General features: G+C 47.6%; 1 protein-coding gene across 2 annotated transcripts; it reads left to right on the forward strand.

Moving 5' to 3' along the window:
• Positions 1–9,282: 9,282 nt before the first annotated feature.
• On the forward strand, positions 9,283–14,578 carry PFN2 (profilin 2). Of its 2 annotated transcripts, none has more exons than XM_071438303.1 (3): positions 9,283–9,563; positions 10,535–10,727; positions 12,853–14,578. In XM_071438303.1, exons 1-3 carry the CDS (start codon positions 9,432–9,434, stop codon positions 12,948–12,950), a joined length of 423 nt encoding a protein of 140 aa, XP_071294404.1. In that variant the 5' UTR covers positions 9,283–9,431; the 3' UTR covers positions 12,951–14,578. The 2 variants fall into 2 exon arrangements, with proteins under 2 accessions (XP_071294404.1, XP_071294403.1); XM_071438302.1 differs by having other exon boundaries at positions 9,292–9,563; positions 12,540–12,869.
• Positions 14,579–16,064: the final 1,486 nt, after the last annotated feature.

A 16,064-nucleotide genomic window follows, 5' to 3' on the forward strand; every position in this document is an offset into this window, starting at 1 on the left:
GGAAGCACATCTGTCCTGTTGCTGCAGGGCAGTCCAGTGCCCAGTCCTGCTTAAGCCTCTCGTATTCCAGGAGTGGTTTTGTCCCTGCCAGAGGGGAACAACATGACAAAATGACCGTCTGCTCACCTACTAATATTCAGCTGTGATAGGGATGAAAGATTTTGGCTCATATCCTCATTTGTTCACTGAAGAGAAATCAAAATGAACCAAAATGGTTGAACAGTTTGTAAATTAGTAAGTATTGAAGCTCCACTTCTCTGGAAGGCTACAGAGTGACAGACGTAGTGCAATGGCAAATGACAGACTAGCTCTTTAAAGTTTAAGTGTGAGATTTCAAAAGACCTTCCTCTAATGTCCCAGACCAAGCATAACAGGCGTCCTTGAGGCAAATAACAGATTTATTAAAAAAAAAAAAACAAGCAAAGCTTTCTTTAGGAGAACACTATGACAATTTCTGTGCAATCTCTGCAGGACATACCAGGCACCCCACAAATGCTCCCTGCCTCCTGAGGCCTTCTGGGCACCCCACCTGTCCCTATCCTCCTGCTGGTTGGCACAAAGCCTCTGAAGAAGACTGAAATTCAAAGTCAGATTTTGTAGTGAAGCAACAAAACAATACTTCGGTGCTTTAATGACAAAATCTGTTATGAGTGTCACCATTTCGGTTCCCAAGTTCAGTTTCTTTTATGACTACTTCAGTGCTTGGACAAAAGTTTTGAATAAACCAGTCTCTTGCTGATAAGATCACGGGCACCCAAGAACAAAACTAAATCTACTTCCAGTTACTCCTGTGGAAGGAAAAGATGGTCTGAATTTCTGCTATGTGTGTGTGGCCTGTGAGACATGGTGCTTGCTAAATGAAAAGTATGAACACTACATTTTCAAAGCTCATTTTTGTTTGTTTCTATTTGTTCAATATTTTCAAGGGTAACACATGGAGGAAAAATGAAGTGACTTAAAAAAGATGATTCTGAAATGTTAGCTTTGGTAGCACAAAGTGAAAATACAAATGTATTCTTGCATGAGCACAGCAGACAGAAGGGGTGGTCATCCCCACCACATCCTGAAATATAACCAGGTACTTTGCTCAGAAAAGGCATTACCTTTATTCAGCACAGCCCAGGCATTACCTTAATTCTGCAGCACAGTTCCAGTGTACTTACAGCAACTTCCACTGTGAACCTGAGAGTACATTAAAGGCTGCTAATGATTATAATGCATGCATTAGAACAAGCAGATTCTGTGGCAATGTTTTAATTTTCATTTAGATTAAATTTAAATTATGATTTACACCACTCTGCTAAAAACACGGAAAGAGGTGCTGTAAGTGCAGCAGCAGGCACACATATCTTCATGTATTCTTCTCTATTTTTATCTTGTCGTTGAACTTAAAAGACTTCCAAGTGCAAGTAGATTGAAGCTCCATCTAGTGCCAGGGGCCGGGAAGTTGCTGGGAGATTTTCATTCCAAAGCCAGCAACCATTCTCAGAGAACGCCCGAGGAGCAGTGGCCAGCCTGGCATCCCAGCGCTGTCACACGCCGGCGGGACACTGCGGGATCGCTCTTGGGACGTACAAAGGCTTCGTCTAAAAGCTGCAGTACCTTGGGCCAAGCAGAGGGCATGGCACAGCACCTGAAACATGAGCCCACCATGCTGAGAGGGGTCCCTGCTCCATCACCAACATGTTCTACATGGCTCCTCTCTTTGGATCCAGGGAACCAGGACCCTGCTAACCTCTATCCAAAATCAGGCCATCAATGGTTCTGAAATGCCCTTGCTGTTTGATACATGGCTTGAGCCCTTGTTGGCAAGGCACCATCTCCTCCACAAACACTTACTAATGGTAGCACATAAAATGGGTGTCTATTACCAACTCACAGAATAGCCTAGCTGGTGCTAATGTTCCCTTCCTCTCTTCTTCTGTGTTTTTTCCCAATGGCAAGTGCTAGAACTGCACCTGTTTCTAGCTCTGTAACAAAGCCATGCTGCATGTCCCAACTCCTATAAGCACACACTATTCTTACCCAAAACAAGGAGGAGGTTTGTGTAGCAGAGAACAGCTGTTCAGATGGTTCAGTCAAAGCAGTAACATTGGAAGTTTTTTTACATGTGGAAGTCATGTTTCTTCATTTAAGAAAAGTGGTCTTCACTGTGCATTTTAGATTTGACTTTCAAAGAAGACTGTAATGGAAGGAATCCTTTCACTGTCCTAGTTAAATGCAACCCACCTGAGTCATAAAGCTTTAAAAAGCACTAGGCCAACTGGACACAGAGTACAGACAAACTATTAGATGCATCTGTCCCACATTTGTCTTCACATAACCTGAGCCCAGACTGGGAACGGCCCCATGCGAAGCAGGCGGGACCAAACCGCACGGGCGAGCGGCTGAAGGCGCGCCAGCAGCGACCGAGGATGCACTGCCAGCACCACTGATGCATGAGGATGGCAGCAGTACAGACAGGTGAGGATGGAGAGTTACACAGCAGATGACTGGACTCTTCTTCATAATACCACCACCACGACTCTGCTCACAGCTGTGTAAAGGCTGACAGCAACACCTCATCTGTCTGCTCCAAAACAGCTCCCTGCCTGAGATCCAACGTTTCCTCCGCAGGCACTCACTGTGTGGTCACAGCAGTGGTGCTGGGGGACTGCCCACCCATGGCATGGGGGTACAGCAAGATCAGGACCTCCTGAAGCACGCCCAGGCCACGAGTGTGGCACAGCAGGAGCTGCCCCAGCTCCATGCAGTGACTCTGCTCCTCAAGCCTGCCACACGCTTACCTTCCACAGTGAACAGTTCAGCTCAGAGACAGAATGACTTCTTGTCTTTTGAGAGGTGTTTTGAAAGAAGATAAAACCTTCTAAATGAAACTGCATCATTCTTAGGCTATTTTCCCCGTTCTTCATTTCTACTTTTCCCCACTCCTCCCATTTTTATATTCTTCATGTTTCCTTTCACTCGTACCAGAGTGGCTGCTCTACAGTTGCACAGTATTAGACTTTCATTTTCAGACTGAATACACTTCTTCTAAGATTACATAGACAACTTTGAGCAGAACAATTTTCATATACTTTGTTCCTCAAAAATGTGATATTTATTTGAGTGGATGCAAATGAGAGAAAAGCACTACACCTATGGCAGAAATAGTTCTCTTCATGATGAAACTAAGAAGTACTTCAACTACCAAAAATTCACACCAAAATATTCTAAATATTAAATATACACTGATTCTTCTTTGATGAGCTAACATCAAGCAAGTTGACTGCTGCTTATAGCTAGGATCAAGTTTTCTGTGACCAAAGAAAAATTTGGTATAAGGTTAGACTGCTATCATTTTGCTAGGAAAATACGGCTTTTTAGACTTCAGAATTATTATTAAATGCTTTTGAAGACAGTGAATGTATTAGGTAGAAATTGTGTATCACAGATAAATTTATGTATCTGTCATTCAAAAATCCTTTGAATTTTTAACAAGTAACAAGCATTAACAGCAAAATCATTTGTGATTAGAGGTGGAAGCTGCACACAGACAAACACATTTACAGATGTTACCAGGGAAAGCAAGTTGAATGAAGAAAATACTGCCCTGAACAAAGCTCCAGAGCTCCCCAGCTGCATCATGTGGGTGACTGAACGTGCAGCAGAAAGCGGTGCAGAAACAATCACCTACAGTAACTGTGAGCTACAAAAACCGAACCGTCTGTCAGGGCTGTCACCAAGACACTGGCAGGACAAAGCTGCTGCCTGGGATGGTGTCCCAGGGGACAGGGTCTCCATGCTCCTGCCACAGCACAACAGTCAGAACCGGATTTTCTTCTCAGTGCATGCTAGCACAGTGAAAACATGCAGACCAGCTCTGAAAATGATAAATTTGTTCTACCAGTCAACTGTGACAGAGAAAAAACCAAGCAGATGAAGCCTGTGAAAAGTTAAATGTTCTCTTTCATCTCCTATCACTTCTTGTTGTGGTCAGTGAAGCGTGCACAGGGGTCACAGGTTCAGACTTTACACCACAGTAAGATTGTTAACTGTCCCTGTTAAACCACACTGCACAAATATCCATTAAAAAATGACTGTCAAGAGCCCGTGCTTGCTGTGCTTCATTTTCCACTTTTCTGCTTTCTCTCCCTCTAACTTGGTGCTTCTCCAACCCTCTTATTGCATTTCTTAGCCTCAGTTTTGACTTTTAAGATTAACTTCCCCACAGCCTTTCACTCACTGCAACAGCCAGAGGCATGTGATGAGTCACAAGTTTGGGCAAAATAACATAAAGACCTAAGACTGAGTATGATTACACCTATCCAAGACTGCATCAAGCTATCTACAAACTTAATGAATTTCACAGTTTCATACTCTTTATTTCATAACTGAACAGTTAGCAGTCACCTATTTGGGTTCTGTTTGCTTGACTTTAAGCAAAACAAAATACTGCAGGATCTAAGCACACTGAGAAGTCCGACTGCTTGGTAACTGAGGCATAGAAAGCTGTGTCATAATTCTGTACTTGTTACTCGTATAGGGACTCATCAAAGACACCATTATGAACCAGAGACTACTTCTCCAAGTAAGAATTTATATACAATGTACTTTAATTTCTAGGAATAAGGTTTCTTTTCTGTTGACCACCAGCAAGATAAAAAATTCACCCTAAAAATCCTCAAGTTGAGCAAAGTTCCATGACTTTAGACATCGTTTTTAGTGCTTTGGCTGGTCTGTAAAATCATAAAGAACTGTCATTCCTCCTATTTTAAGTACTTCTGGAAGCCACTGAAACAGAAGCAATTTCATGCTCTTATATGACATAGCCATATCCCTACTCCTGCGTCTGATTTTCAGAGTTACATTGTGGGTTTGTTCTGTTTTAACTTGATGATTAAATAAAGAATAAGCAAGGGAACCCCCTCAGAACTGCTTACATAACTGTCTTACATAGGAAAACAAAAGTTTTGCTGAGCTATCTTATTGGTAAAACCATACCAGGCCAAAATCCTCTAAGGAGATGAAACTCTCCTAATGGAGAGTTAACATGGAGTTAAACCATTGATCCAAACAATGCAAGATACACCAGAAAAGCACCCTTTTTTCAGAACTTTCTGGATGGTTTAAGTGCCATTGTACAAGGCTGTCTGCAGTGCAGCCACAGTTGTGCTGTCATGGGACAGGACCTTCGTCATGCACAGCTCTAGTAGCTGTGCAATAAAACTCTGTACTGTGGTCTTCATGATTGTTGCATTTTGAATTACCGTATTTTTTAAACCTAGTTTCACATTTTCCACACATTAATATGTCATTTCCATAATTTGTTTCTAGCTAACACTCATCCCAGTCTTTGGTGGCTTCCTGGGGTTTCAGCCAAGTCCCCTCCCTGGGTAGCTGTGGAAGGACCCTGCCCAGCCTGACCCTCACCAGGCTGACACACACTGCTCCTGGCTGACACAGAAGCAGTGAATCCACAGACTTGCAGCACTTGTCAATTGGTGTTTCCCTCTGCACTTCCAAAAGCACATGTGGTGAAGAGACAGGCGGCCAGGGCCCAGCAGGACCCGGCGTGGTCAGCAGGGGAAGGCACCAGAGCAGCGCCCACGTGGGCACAGCCACAGAGCCCAGCACTGCAGCCCTGCCTCTGGGAAGGTTTTCTCCACAAAGAAGCCAGGCTGCGTTCTGCTGCTGGTTGACTGCCCTCCTTGTCTGTACGTAAGTGCTGGTTACAGTAATCTCCAAATGGTGAAAAACAGTAATTTGGTCAAAGACAGTTAGAACCTGTGACATCATAATGGTTGGACTAAATTATCCCAGAGAGCTTTCCCAGCCTAAACAATCCTATTGTGAGAAGTCCTGCCTTTGGCTGTCTCATCATTCCAAGCACAGCAGCAGTGCTGGTAGCTACAAGGCCTGACAGAAAAACCCAAGTTACATTACTCACAAAATATAATCCTCCTCCAAGTCTTTGGCCAATTTCAGTTTTTCTGTTAACAATATAAAAGCAGTCAAGTTTCTCACAAAGCTGTAAATAGTGAGTACACTCTGGTTAAGCACAGCCAGTACTTTAGAATTCTTCCAAATTATTCTTTTTCTTAGATGTGATCCAACATCAATTTTAGACAAAGTTCTGAACAGAAGTAAAAGACCAGGAATTGTTACAAGCTGCACAAAATCCTACCAAACTGTGGCTGTAGTGTGCAATTAAATTCCAGAAAGAACAACTATCAGGTGAAATGTAGGAAGAGACTAAAATGCAAGAAGTAATGATTTCACAACTATTTACTATATGGCTATAGCTTAAAAGCAGTCCATTTCCTAAGTGAGTCTAGGCACTGATGTTAAAATGACCTACTACATCTATCAATTTTAACACGGATATTTTTATACATATATAAATATTTTGCTTCAGAAATGTCTCAAATTCCACTTAACTCTTATAGGAAAAAAAACCAAAACAACCCAAACAACCCTGAAGGTCTCTGCTCTTACAATCTTTAACATACAGAGCATACCCTCATTTTCTGAAACGCAGCAGTCTCAAAGGTGCTGCTGCAGTAGTGCCTACACAAACAGTACTGTAACAATTGTATATAGCACACAACCAAATGAGGCACCTAAGAGTGAAAATAAAATTAAAGAATCATGATTTTCAGAAACATGACTTGTGACTGCTGAATCTGCAAATTATACAACCTACCTGGTAGCTTTGAAACATTAAATAACAGGAACCCAATTTAGACTTCACTTTCTAAAAATATTACTAGAGTTAGTTCACAAATAACATGACTAAAAGCTGAGCTACCAAGCCGTGAAATCCTCTACTCTGATCCAACCATTTATGTTAAGGAGATCCCAGACTTGCATGGAAGTATTTCCAATTCAAATCATTCAAAACAGATGTCTGTATTCCCTGTATGGCTAACACAATCCACACACCAAAACAGACCTCACACCACTGATCACCTGGTCTGTGCAGCTATTAAAAGATAATATTGCCTGTGAGGCAGGAGCAGTATTACCTGGCCCTCTCTGCACTCTGACACGCAGGTGAAACACCTGTCACAGAGGCAAAGCCCTGGATCTCCACACATCAGCCTGGCGTGGCTCTGGACTGTGGAGAGCAGCAGCTCCTCCCCAGAGCCTGGCCCAGCTCGGGGCTGCCAGCGACCATGGGCTCTCTGCCTCCCGTCAAACAGGACGGGATGCTGGGCTGCAAGGCTTCAGGAGGGCACAGATGCTCACTGGGCAGAAGGGATGGACAAATGTGTTGGAGGGTGAGATCCCTTCAGGCAAGAGGGCCTTTGGCTAAAGTCCTGGAAACCCACAGGTTCTTGTGTGAGATACCTGCATGCTTGGACCAAGCAGCCTGCTGTCCAAGAGAAGCCCACCTCTTATTAATCAAAGGATAATGATGATTAATAAAAGGATAATCATAGCAAATAAGCAGCTCCAAAATCCTCAAGGCCTGCCCCTGGGTCACGAGATGTCTGTCTCTATATCCATTAAATCAACTTATAAGTAACACAATTTGGAAACCTTAGTGCAACTTGAAGACAATCAACAAAAAATCAAACATATTTTGGTTGAACTCTAAAACTAATGGGCTCATCAGCTTCCCACTAATTTCAGATGGATACATTTCATTTTGTGCTAGTAAGAATGTTTAACTGGGACGTCCTACAGGCCAGGAGTAAACAGAGAAGCGACCCTCAATGGCACTTTCAGACAGAAGACAACATTTTCTCCTTCCCATGGAAGGAATCTCTGGAGGTAGGATGATGAATGCAAGTCAAACTGCACAAAAAGCTTTAGCTATTTCAAAAGCTAAAAGCAACTTTAAAGACTGTAACTCATTGGTAGATACAGTGACACGAGAATATTTCTGGGATACATGGATGATGGCTGTCCAAATTCAGAGGGGTAAAGGCACTGTGAAAACAAAATAGAGAAAAGAAACCCTTATAGAGTTAAGGTAAAAGATAGAAATGAGCTCTTTTCCAAGTATCTAGTAATCCAAGCAATTAGTACTAAACAACACTCAATCCAATGACAATAGAACTAGGTTGTTAAAGGACCATGAAACCCTGAAGTGTGCTGTTGGGGTATCCATAATAAATACCAGGGGACTTAAAGTAAAGGAAAAGAAGGGTAAAGGGAAAGGTAAAGGAAAGGTCAGGAAAAGGCAGATTCATTTATTGTATACTATGCCTTGGCATATTCAGCTATGAGATCCAACTCCTTGAATTATAGCCACCAAGCTACTGACATGGACGGCCAGGCCACATCCCCCCTGTCTGCACTGCCCCAAGAATCACAACAGTCATCCAACAAAGCAAACTCACCCTGCTCAAAAGCAAGGTGACCGCCCACCAATTTCAATGTTATGAAAAACAGAACAATTGCCTCAAAACACACCCTTAAGGTGCTGGTGAACACTCCTGCGACCCAGAACAGCCTTGGAGCAGCCAAGCCATCCTGCCCAGGGCCCAGTATCAGTGCATCAAACCAATGGCACCAGCCTCGGGTGTTGTAATGAATGTGGAACTAAATTATTGCAATAGAGACTTGGTGGAACCTGGAACAATAAACCACAAAACCACCAGTTACAACCCCTTGTAGAAAAAAAATGTAGCAGATGCTGGTGTGTGAGAAAGGAACGCATCCCTGAGGTCCGGGAGGATGAAGGGCACGGGCGAGGCAGGCAGGGCTCAAGCCCTCTCTGAGGGGCGCGAAGGCAGACCTGAGATTATAGAAACACCACAAATGCAGCGACTGCCAGGGGCCGTGAGGGCAGAGCGGGGCACGGGAAGGACGGGGCGCCGGACCCTCTGTGCACGGGAGCGGGCACCGCTCTGCCCCGCGGCCCTGACCCCTCCGGGCTCCCCGGGACCGCCCGCCGGGCAGGCAGCGCGGCCTCTCCCTGAGAGGGTCCGGGCTGGAAGGCGCCACCGCCGGTACTCACCGATCCCGGCCGCTCCCGGCCTCCGGTGGGGGCATCGGGGCGGCCGCACGGATCTCCGGCCCCGCCGCGGCTCTGCCCCACGCGGTCCCAGCCGGGCGCGGGGAGGGTCCCGCACCGCCCGCTCCGCAATTCCACCGGGCCGAGCCGGGCTGGGCCGGCCCCCGCAGCAGTGCCGGGACTGCCCGCACCGATCTCCAGCGGCCGAGCGGCCCCGGGCCCGGGCATCGAGCACCGGGCATCGGTCCCGGCGCCGGCCGCAGCCCCGCCCCGGCCCCCGGCCCGCTCCCCCCGGCCGCGGGGGCGGTGCCGGCCGCGCCCCTCCTCCCCCCGCCCCCGGCGCGGCAGCGCAGGGCTGGGCTGGGCCGCGCCGCCGCCGCCGCAGCGCTCGGTCCGCTCCGCCGCCGCACCGCCGGGACCGCCGCCCGCCCCGCGCCCCCGGCCCGCCCGCTGCCCGCTCGCCCTCGCCCGCCGCCCCGCGATCATGGCCGGCTGGCAGAGCTACGTGGACAACCTGATGTGCGATGGCTGCTGCCAGGAGGCCGCCATTGTGGGCTACTGCGACGCCAAGTACGTCTGGGCAGCCACGGCCGGCGGCATCTTCCAGAGCATCACGGTGAGCGGGGCCTGCGGGAGCGCGGCCGGCGGGAGCGGGGCCGGGAGCGGGGCCCTCGGGCCGTGGCCGGGGGACGGGGGCACCTTGCGGGCGGGGGGCGCGGGCCCGGCCGCCCGCGCCGCCTTTTTGTGCGCGTCGGGAGCGGCGCGGGGCCGGTGCCGCGGGCGGGGGCGGCGGCCGGCCCGGGGCGGGGGGTGCGGGCGGCGGGCCCGGTGCGGGGCGGGCGGCGGAGGAAGGCGGCTCGAACGCCGCCGCGCCGCCGGCTCCATGTTTTCTCCGCCAAGATGGCGCTCTGCCATTGATGCTCCCCCGCCCTGCCCGCCCGCGCCCCCGGCCCGCCCGGCTCCGCGGCCCCGCCGCCCGAAGAGAAGGGCCGTGCGCGGCCGCCGGCGCGGCTCCCCCGGCCCCACGCGGCCCCGCCCCGGGCGCGGCGGGCCCGGTCCCGGCCGAGGCGGAGCGGGGCCGCCTGGGCCGCGGTCGGGGGGCCGGGCCCGCCGTGACGCTGCACTTTGCGGCCGCCGCGGTGCGGCCGGGCCCGCGCCGCACCCCCAGGCTCCGGGCCCGGGGCCCTTCCCGAGGGGCAGGCGGAGGGGCCGCGGCGGCGGGAGCAGCCCGGGCCCCGCGGGCGGGCCGCAGCCGGGCTGATGCCGCGGGTGCGGGCAGGCCCCGGGCTGATCCCCCGGGACAGGTGCGGACAGAGTCCGCGGCAGCCCGGGGTCAGGCTCCGGCAGACGCCCTGCGCCGTTTAACGGGCTCGGGCCCGGAATCGCTGAGGCAGAGGCTCCCCCGCGCGCAGCCACCGCGGAGCAGCGCAGACTGCGCCTAACAAAGCCCTGTGTTCTGGAGCACTTCCTGCGGGTAGCGAGGGGAAATCACGGCCTCGGCCTCTCCACACGAGACGGGACCAGTTCTAAATAGAAATTACAGCAATATACCCTTCCGTGCTAACTCTGAGCTCTTTCCTTTGACAGCCAGGAGAAATAGATATGGTTGTAGGAAAAGACCGAGAGGGTTTCTTCACCAATGGTCTGACCCTTGGTGCAAAGAAGTGCTCTGTGATCAGAGATAGCCTGTATGTCGATGGTGACTGCACAATGGACATCAGGACAAAGAGTCAAGGTGGTGAGCCGACATATAATGTTGCTGTAGGCAGAGCTGGACGAGGTAAGCACCCTTTTCTCTACCTTCAGATAGCTAAATTAGGAATGTGACCCTAAGTATAGACTCCAGCTATTAGGAGAACCAAACTCCTGTATTTAATGGCTAATTTTGGGAAATGATGCAAGGGAGTGGATGGCAGTGCTCTAGCTGACTTCTGACTGAGAATTATACTCATCCTTGTTCCCACCTGCATCCCAGCCCAGCACCAGGCTGTGCAGTAGTTGACAGGTCTGTGACAAGCAGGAAAAAGCAGGCTGCAGCTCCAAGCAGGCTTAGCTGGTATCCCATCACTTCATACTTGAAGCTCAGGAGGGGTCTGTTAATGACAGGCAGTGACTGCAAGCTTTCTCATTGTAAATTGCTTGATGGAAAGTTTATTCTGCAAAGATGTGAATCTCTTGTATGAGCTGCTCCTACTAAAAAGTTCTACATTAACTTTTCTTGCACTTCCTATTGAGCCTGCTAAAGTCTGTCCAGGCAGAAAAATCCTGTCCAGTTTGGTACCACTGAGAAATGTGCTTCATTGTCATACACCTGCTCCTTTGTGCTCTTCATTTAACTTCCAGTAAAATCTATTATGGTGCAGGCACTCATCTGGGATATGAAATAACGTCCAGTAGTGGTGTGCCTTACGTTGGGAACACCTGGGCTAGCATTTTTGGGCTGGCTGTGGAACAGGTTCATGAATGACAAGACTTTTGCTAATAGGTGTAAAACCAAAGGCAGAGCAGATGTCTGTAGGCTAAAGCCCAGGGCAGGCATGCAGGAAGAGGGTTGGCAGCACTGAAGTGAAACAAGCAGAGTTCTGACTTGTGAAATGACAATGAGAACTGTCTTAAGCTTTTATGGGCAAATTGCTATGGAGATAGAATCATAGAGTCATTAAGGTCGGAAAAGCCCTCCAAGATCATAGAGTCCACCCCTTCTCCCAGTGCTGCCAAGGCCACCACTAACCCATGTCCTCAAGTGCCACAACCACATGGCTTTTAAATCCCTCCAGGGGTGGGGACTCAACCACTGCCCAGGGCTGCACAACCCTTCCGGTGAAGAAGTTTTCCTAATATCCAGCCTAAACTTTCCATGGCGCAACCTGAGGCCCCATTGTGTGATCATGTGTAGGTAGACTGGCTGCAGCATTCCCAGCTTGGTGAACAGTCCCTGGCCTGTAGCAGCCCAGTGTTCCTTGTGTCCCCCTCCCTGTGGGGGATATCTCATGGCAGCTCACAGTGGCTCTTGCTGGTGAGCCTCCAGTGTTCCTTTTACCAGATAATCTGGGATACCTTGCTGGAACTGGGGGAGTGGGGAGAGCCTCAGTATGACAATTGTCCCTGTGTTTTGTCTTATGTAAAAAGTGTGGTTTACAGCTGTGTTACTGCATGGAAAGTCTCAGCCCAACTCACCCTTTGGGGTTTTTTACCAGCATCAGGGCAGTTACTCTGGTTCCAGATCATGGGAATTTTCTTTTGCCACACATGCACTGTACCCCTGCTCCTACAGGTGTTTAAACTGCTGCCAGGATTTCCTTGCTGGGTGATGAGTGATGGTGAGAGGCATTGTAATGCTGTTTTGATAGCTGGTGGCATTTTTCTCAGCAGTGAAATCTTAAAGCTTCCACAGTTAGATAAAATCCCTGAGGATAGCTTGTACTTTCTCCCAGCCCTTTCTACATCTGTGTTTTAACAAAACTGTTAAAATAGCTTAATACTCAACTACTAAATCTTGAATTTGAGGGTGTTTATTGCACTGCCTAAAAGTTGCATTATTTCCATGTCTAACACGCTCTTTTAAAAACTTTTTTTTTCTTTTCTCTTTCAGTCTTGGTCTTTGTAATGGGCAAAGAAGGGGTCCATGGAGGCGGATTGAATAAGAAGGCATACTCAATGGCAAAATACTTGAGAGACTCTGGGTTCTAGTTGTTAGGCAGACTGTTAAGTATTAGGGGAAGATTGCTATTAAATTTTCCTGGCGGTGAGCTTTAAACCTTACATTCTGGAAACTTTACTAGCAATGCAGGGTGATGGGGTATGAACCTGTGTCTCCTTTGTATCCCTTTGTTGGTGGGGAAAGGTGTTATTTTTTTTTCCCTTTAATTCTTTTCATTTCTGTTTTGTTTCCTTGTGTACTCCAGCATTGGTTATAGTCATGGGAAAGGAAGGTGTCCATGGAGGGACACTCAACAAGAAAGCATATGAACTGGCTTTATACCTGAGGAGGTCTGATGTCTGAGCAGCCTCTCCCCATCCACCTAGCAGCTGTCTGCAGCACCACCCGCTTGTGCTCAGTGCTACCAGACCGTAGATGGTAGTTTGTGTTTTTTTATTTACCCATTTCCTACTGTCATAACTCCAGTTCCCCCTTGTTCATCTCTGTAACCACTGTAGGTAACCGAGCCCATCTGGCACCACCATGATGATGATATGCATGATAACTTGAAACTTGGGAGGGGAACATGCCAAGTGTAGGCTCTGCTTCGTCTTAGCGATTAGTATGATATTGACAGCTAAACCAACTGAGATACTAAACAAGGTGCCGATTGTACAATCTAATTTGATCAATGCCTCTTCAGCACTTTGAGCAAGTCACAGCTCACTAGTCTTCCTTTCACAGAGCACGGTTGGGAGGAAAAAAGTGTGTGCATATCTTCATTTCTGTCCCTCTCTTTGTTTCTGTTTTTTAAACCCATGTGTTTGCTTACACCCATTTTTATAGTGCCTGGTTTGTTTAACCAATTTGCCACTCAAAAGCTATTAATGTCACATTAGTTTTGTCATTGCACTTCACTGTAGGCTTAAGTCTCTTACTTTTTCTTGATGTTGTCTGAAGGTTGTACTGCTTAACAAGTGCAATCACAAAACTATGAAAGGGTACAGATGTACTTCCTCCCATGACCTTAAACCACCATCCTAAGGACTCCCCAGACATTCCATCATTACAATAGCTCAGGCACTTTTTTTTTTTTTTTGCCAGCTCCTGTTCTGTAGTTGACTTGTGCAAGGCTGCCACTGTGGCCATTAGCTAGCCTGGTATAACCAGCTGGAGTGTGTCTGGTTTCAGTTTCTCATAGGACCAATTTTAATTTGCAGCTTGGGGGTCGGGGGGGTGGGGGGTGGTGTTTTTGTTTTTTAATATGAAACTGCAATGTCATTGTGGAAAACTGCCACCTTCAGCTACCCTGGGAGCTATGACTGGCTTCAGTCTTTCTGCCAGATCACTTAGTGGTGCAGAGTTTGGCTGCTCTGAAGCCACTGTTTGGATGAAGGTCGGTAGTTTGTAAGCTAAACTGTCAAAATACCATTTCAAATTTAAAAATCTTCATCTGGCCTGTCACACCCTTGCTGCAGAAATGATGGAGTGAGCTGCCTTGTGCACGAGTCATCTGAAAATGTCTGTAACCAAACTCAGTTCAGGCACTGTTCTGACCTGTATGTCCATTGCAAGAACTGCAGAACTCTGTATACTAAAGAATAAATGGGAGATGGTAGTGGTTGGAATAACTGACTTGGCTGTCTTGTGATGAATTTTTTAATATGTATTCTGTGCCATACTATTGTTAAAAAAAAAAAAAATGAACTGTTGCTATTGTGAGATGGATTTTAACTGACTCTGAGGGTTTCTTTTGACTGGCACTACCTTAGGGACATTCTAGTATTTGCTTCTATTGTTGGGCCTTGTGGATAATGTACAGATTTAAACAAATTCTTGTTGCTGATTTGTCCATTTCTTTCCCTGCACTTTGTTACATCTGGGATACAGTCTAACTCATCTGATTTAATATGCATTTCAAAAAATGCCATAACTATTAAAAACACCTTGTTTACAGACAGATGAAATAAATTTATTCCAACCAAACAAAATCAGACTGTTGGTAATTTTTCTGCCTCACACCCAGGAAATCCTCTGAGGCCCTTCAGTGCATGGCTGGCCCCGCTAGCAGGAAGTCTAAGTGCAGTTTTAAGTTTGGCAGGACAGCAGTAGTATAATAATATAAATAGTATGATATGATAATAAGGTAAGTAGTATGATAATATGACTAGTCAAAAGCCAGGCAGTCTTTGGGGCAGATCTTAAATTAGGAGACGATTTCTCATCTCTTAATTCCACGTTTATCCAGCTCTCTGGTGTGGGGCTCCCCTGCCCCTCTGAATGCTCAATACACCATTCCTAAACAAGCTGAAGGCAACCTGACATCAGACCTGGCAAAGGAGTGTGGTGGCCTGCCCAGGTCAGTACAGCCAGGGTGGGACTGTGCTCCCCTCACCCAGAGAAGGGGCAGATGTAAGGTCTCCCTTACTTTAAAGGATTGCACCTGTATTTGTTACTTCTGCTGAGAACTCCTAAAAATACAGGCCCAAGGGGATGTGATGGTGAACCCTGGAGCTTGTGGGATGGGAGGACCACTGAACCCAAATCATGGGAGGTCAATCTGCCTTCCTGGGCCCTCAAACTAGTCAGGTGCTTCTGGACAGGACCTTTGTTCTCCCCTCCTTCCCCCACACCTTCATCATCAGTGTCAGCTGCACCTGCTCCTCTGTTTGGCACTAGACCTGGGTCTAACTAAAACCTTCCTATATATAGTGTTCATATTGTCCCACTGCCAAGTGGCTCTGTGTCTGAACTGGATCTCCCAGGGCCAAAGTTAGAGCAGACCAACAACGCACGCAGAGCACAGAGCAAATTCCTTTCAGTAGTAACCGGTACAGAACATGCAAATCTGCTTCCCTCTTAAAACACATGTGAAGCTGTGCTCAGTGTCTGAACACAAAGCTGTACTCACCTTTTGACGGCAGAACCTTGTTTCTCCCCAGTTAGGAGGAATGAGGATATTATATTCCCAGAGCTGATTCTATGGTAAGGCCAGAGTGGATGGAATTGACTATAGCAGCACCCCAGAGGCAGAGCAGCTGCTGGCAGCACACACCAGGTACTTGTCATCACATTCCTTAGTGTGACATTGCTCCTTTCTGACCAATTTCCCTCTCTTGAGGTCTATGTCACCTGTTTCCTTCTGCTTGGTTAAGAATTAGGTGTTGTTCAAATTACTTTTTCAAATGCATTTGTTGGTGAATTTTCCTAGCATAACTGTCTGCAACTGACTGCAGGCACTAGAATTACGTAAGAGTATATTAAAAAGTTTAGGTCAGTCTGTGGTTCTGGAACTCTTCAGATTTTGGGGGCCTTTCCTGGAATACAATAATGAATAATCATATGCACTCACAGCAACAGCAGGGACCTATTTTAAGAAAAATCTTTCAGTGTAGTAATTACATTTTCAGAAACCATTTTCCCATTTGGACTCACCTAGACATATGCACGCTGAAGGGGAATTTTGCCTTGTGAAAA

The sequence above is a fragment of the Agelaius tricolor genome, unplaced genomic scaffold (genome assembly GCF_023055355.1).
Source record: "Agelaius tricolor isolate 1412-34295 unplaced genomic scaffold, bAgeTri1.0.p SCAF_12, whole genome shotgun sequence".
NCBI classification, from domain to species: Eukaryota; Metazoa; Chordata; class Aves; order Passeriformes; family Icteridae; genus Agelaius; species Agelaius tricolor.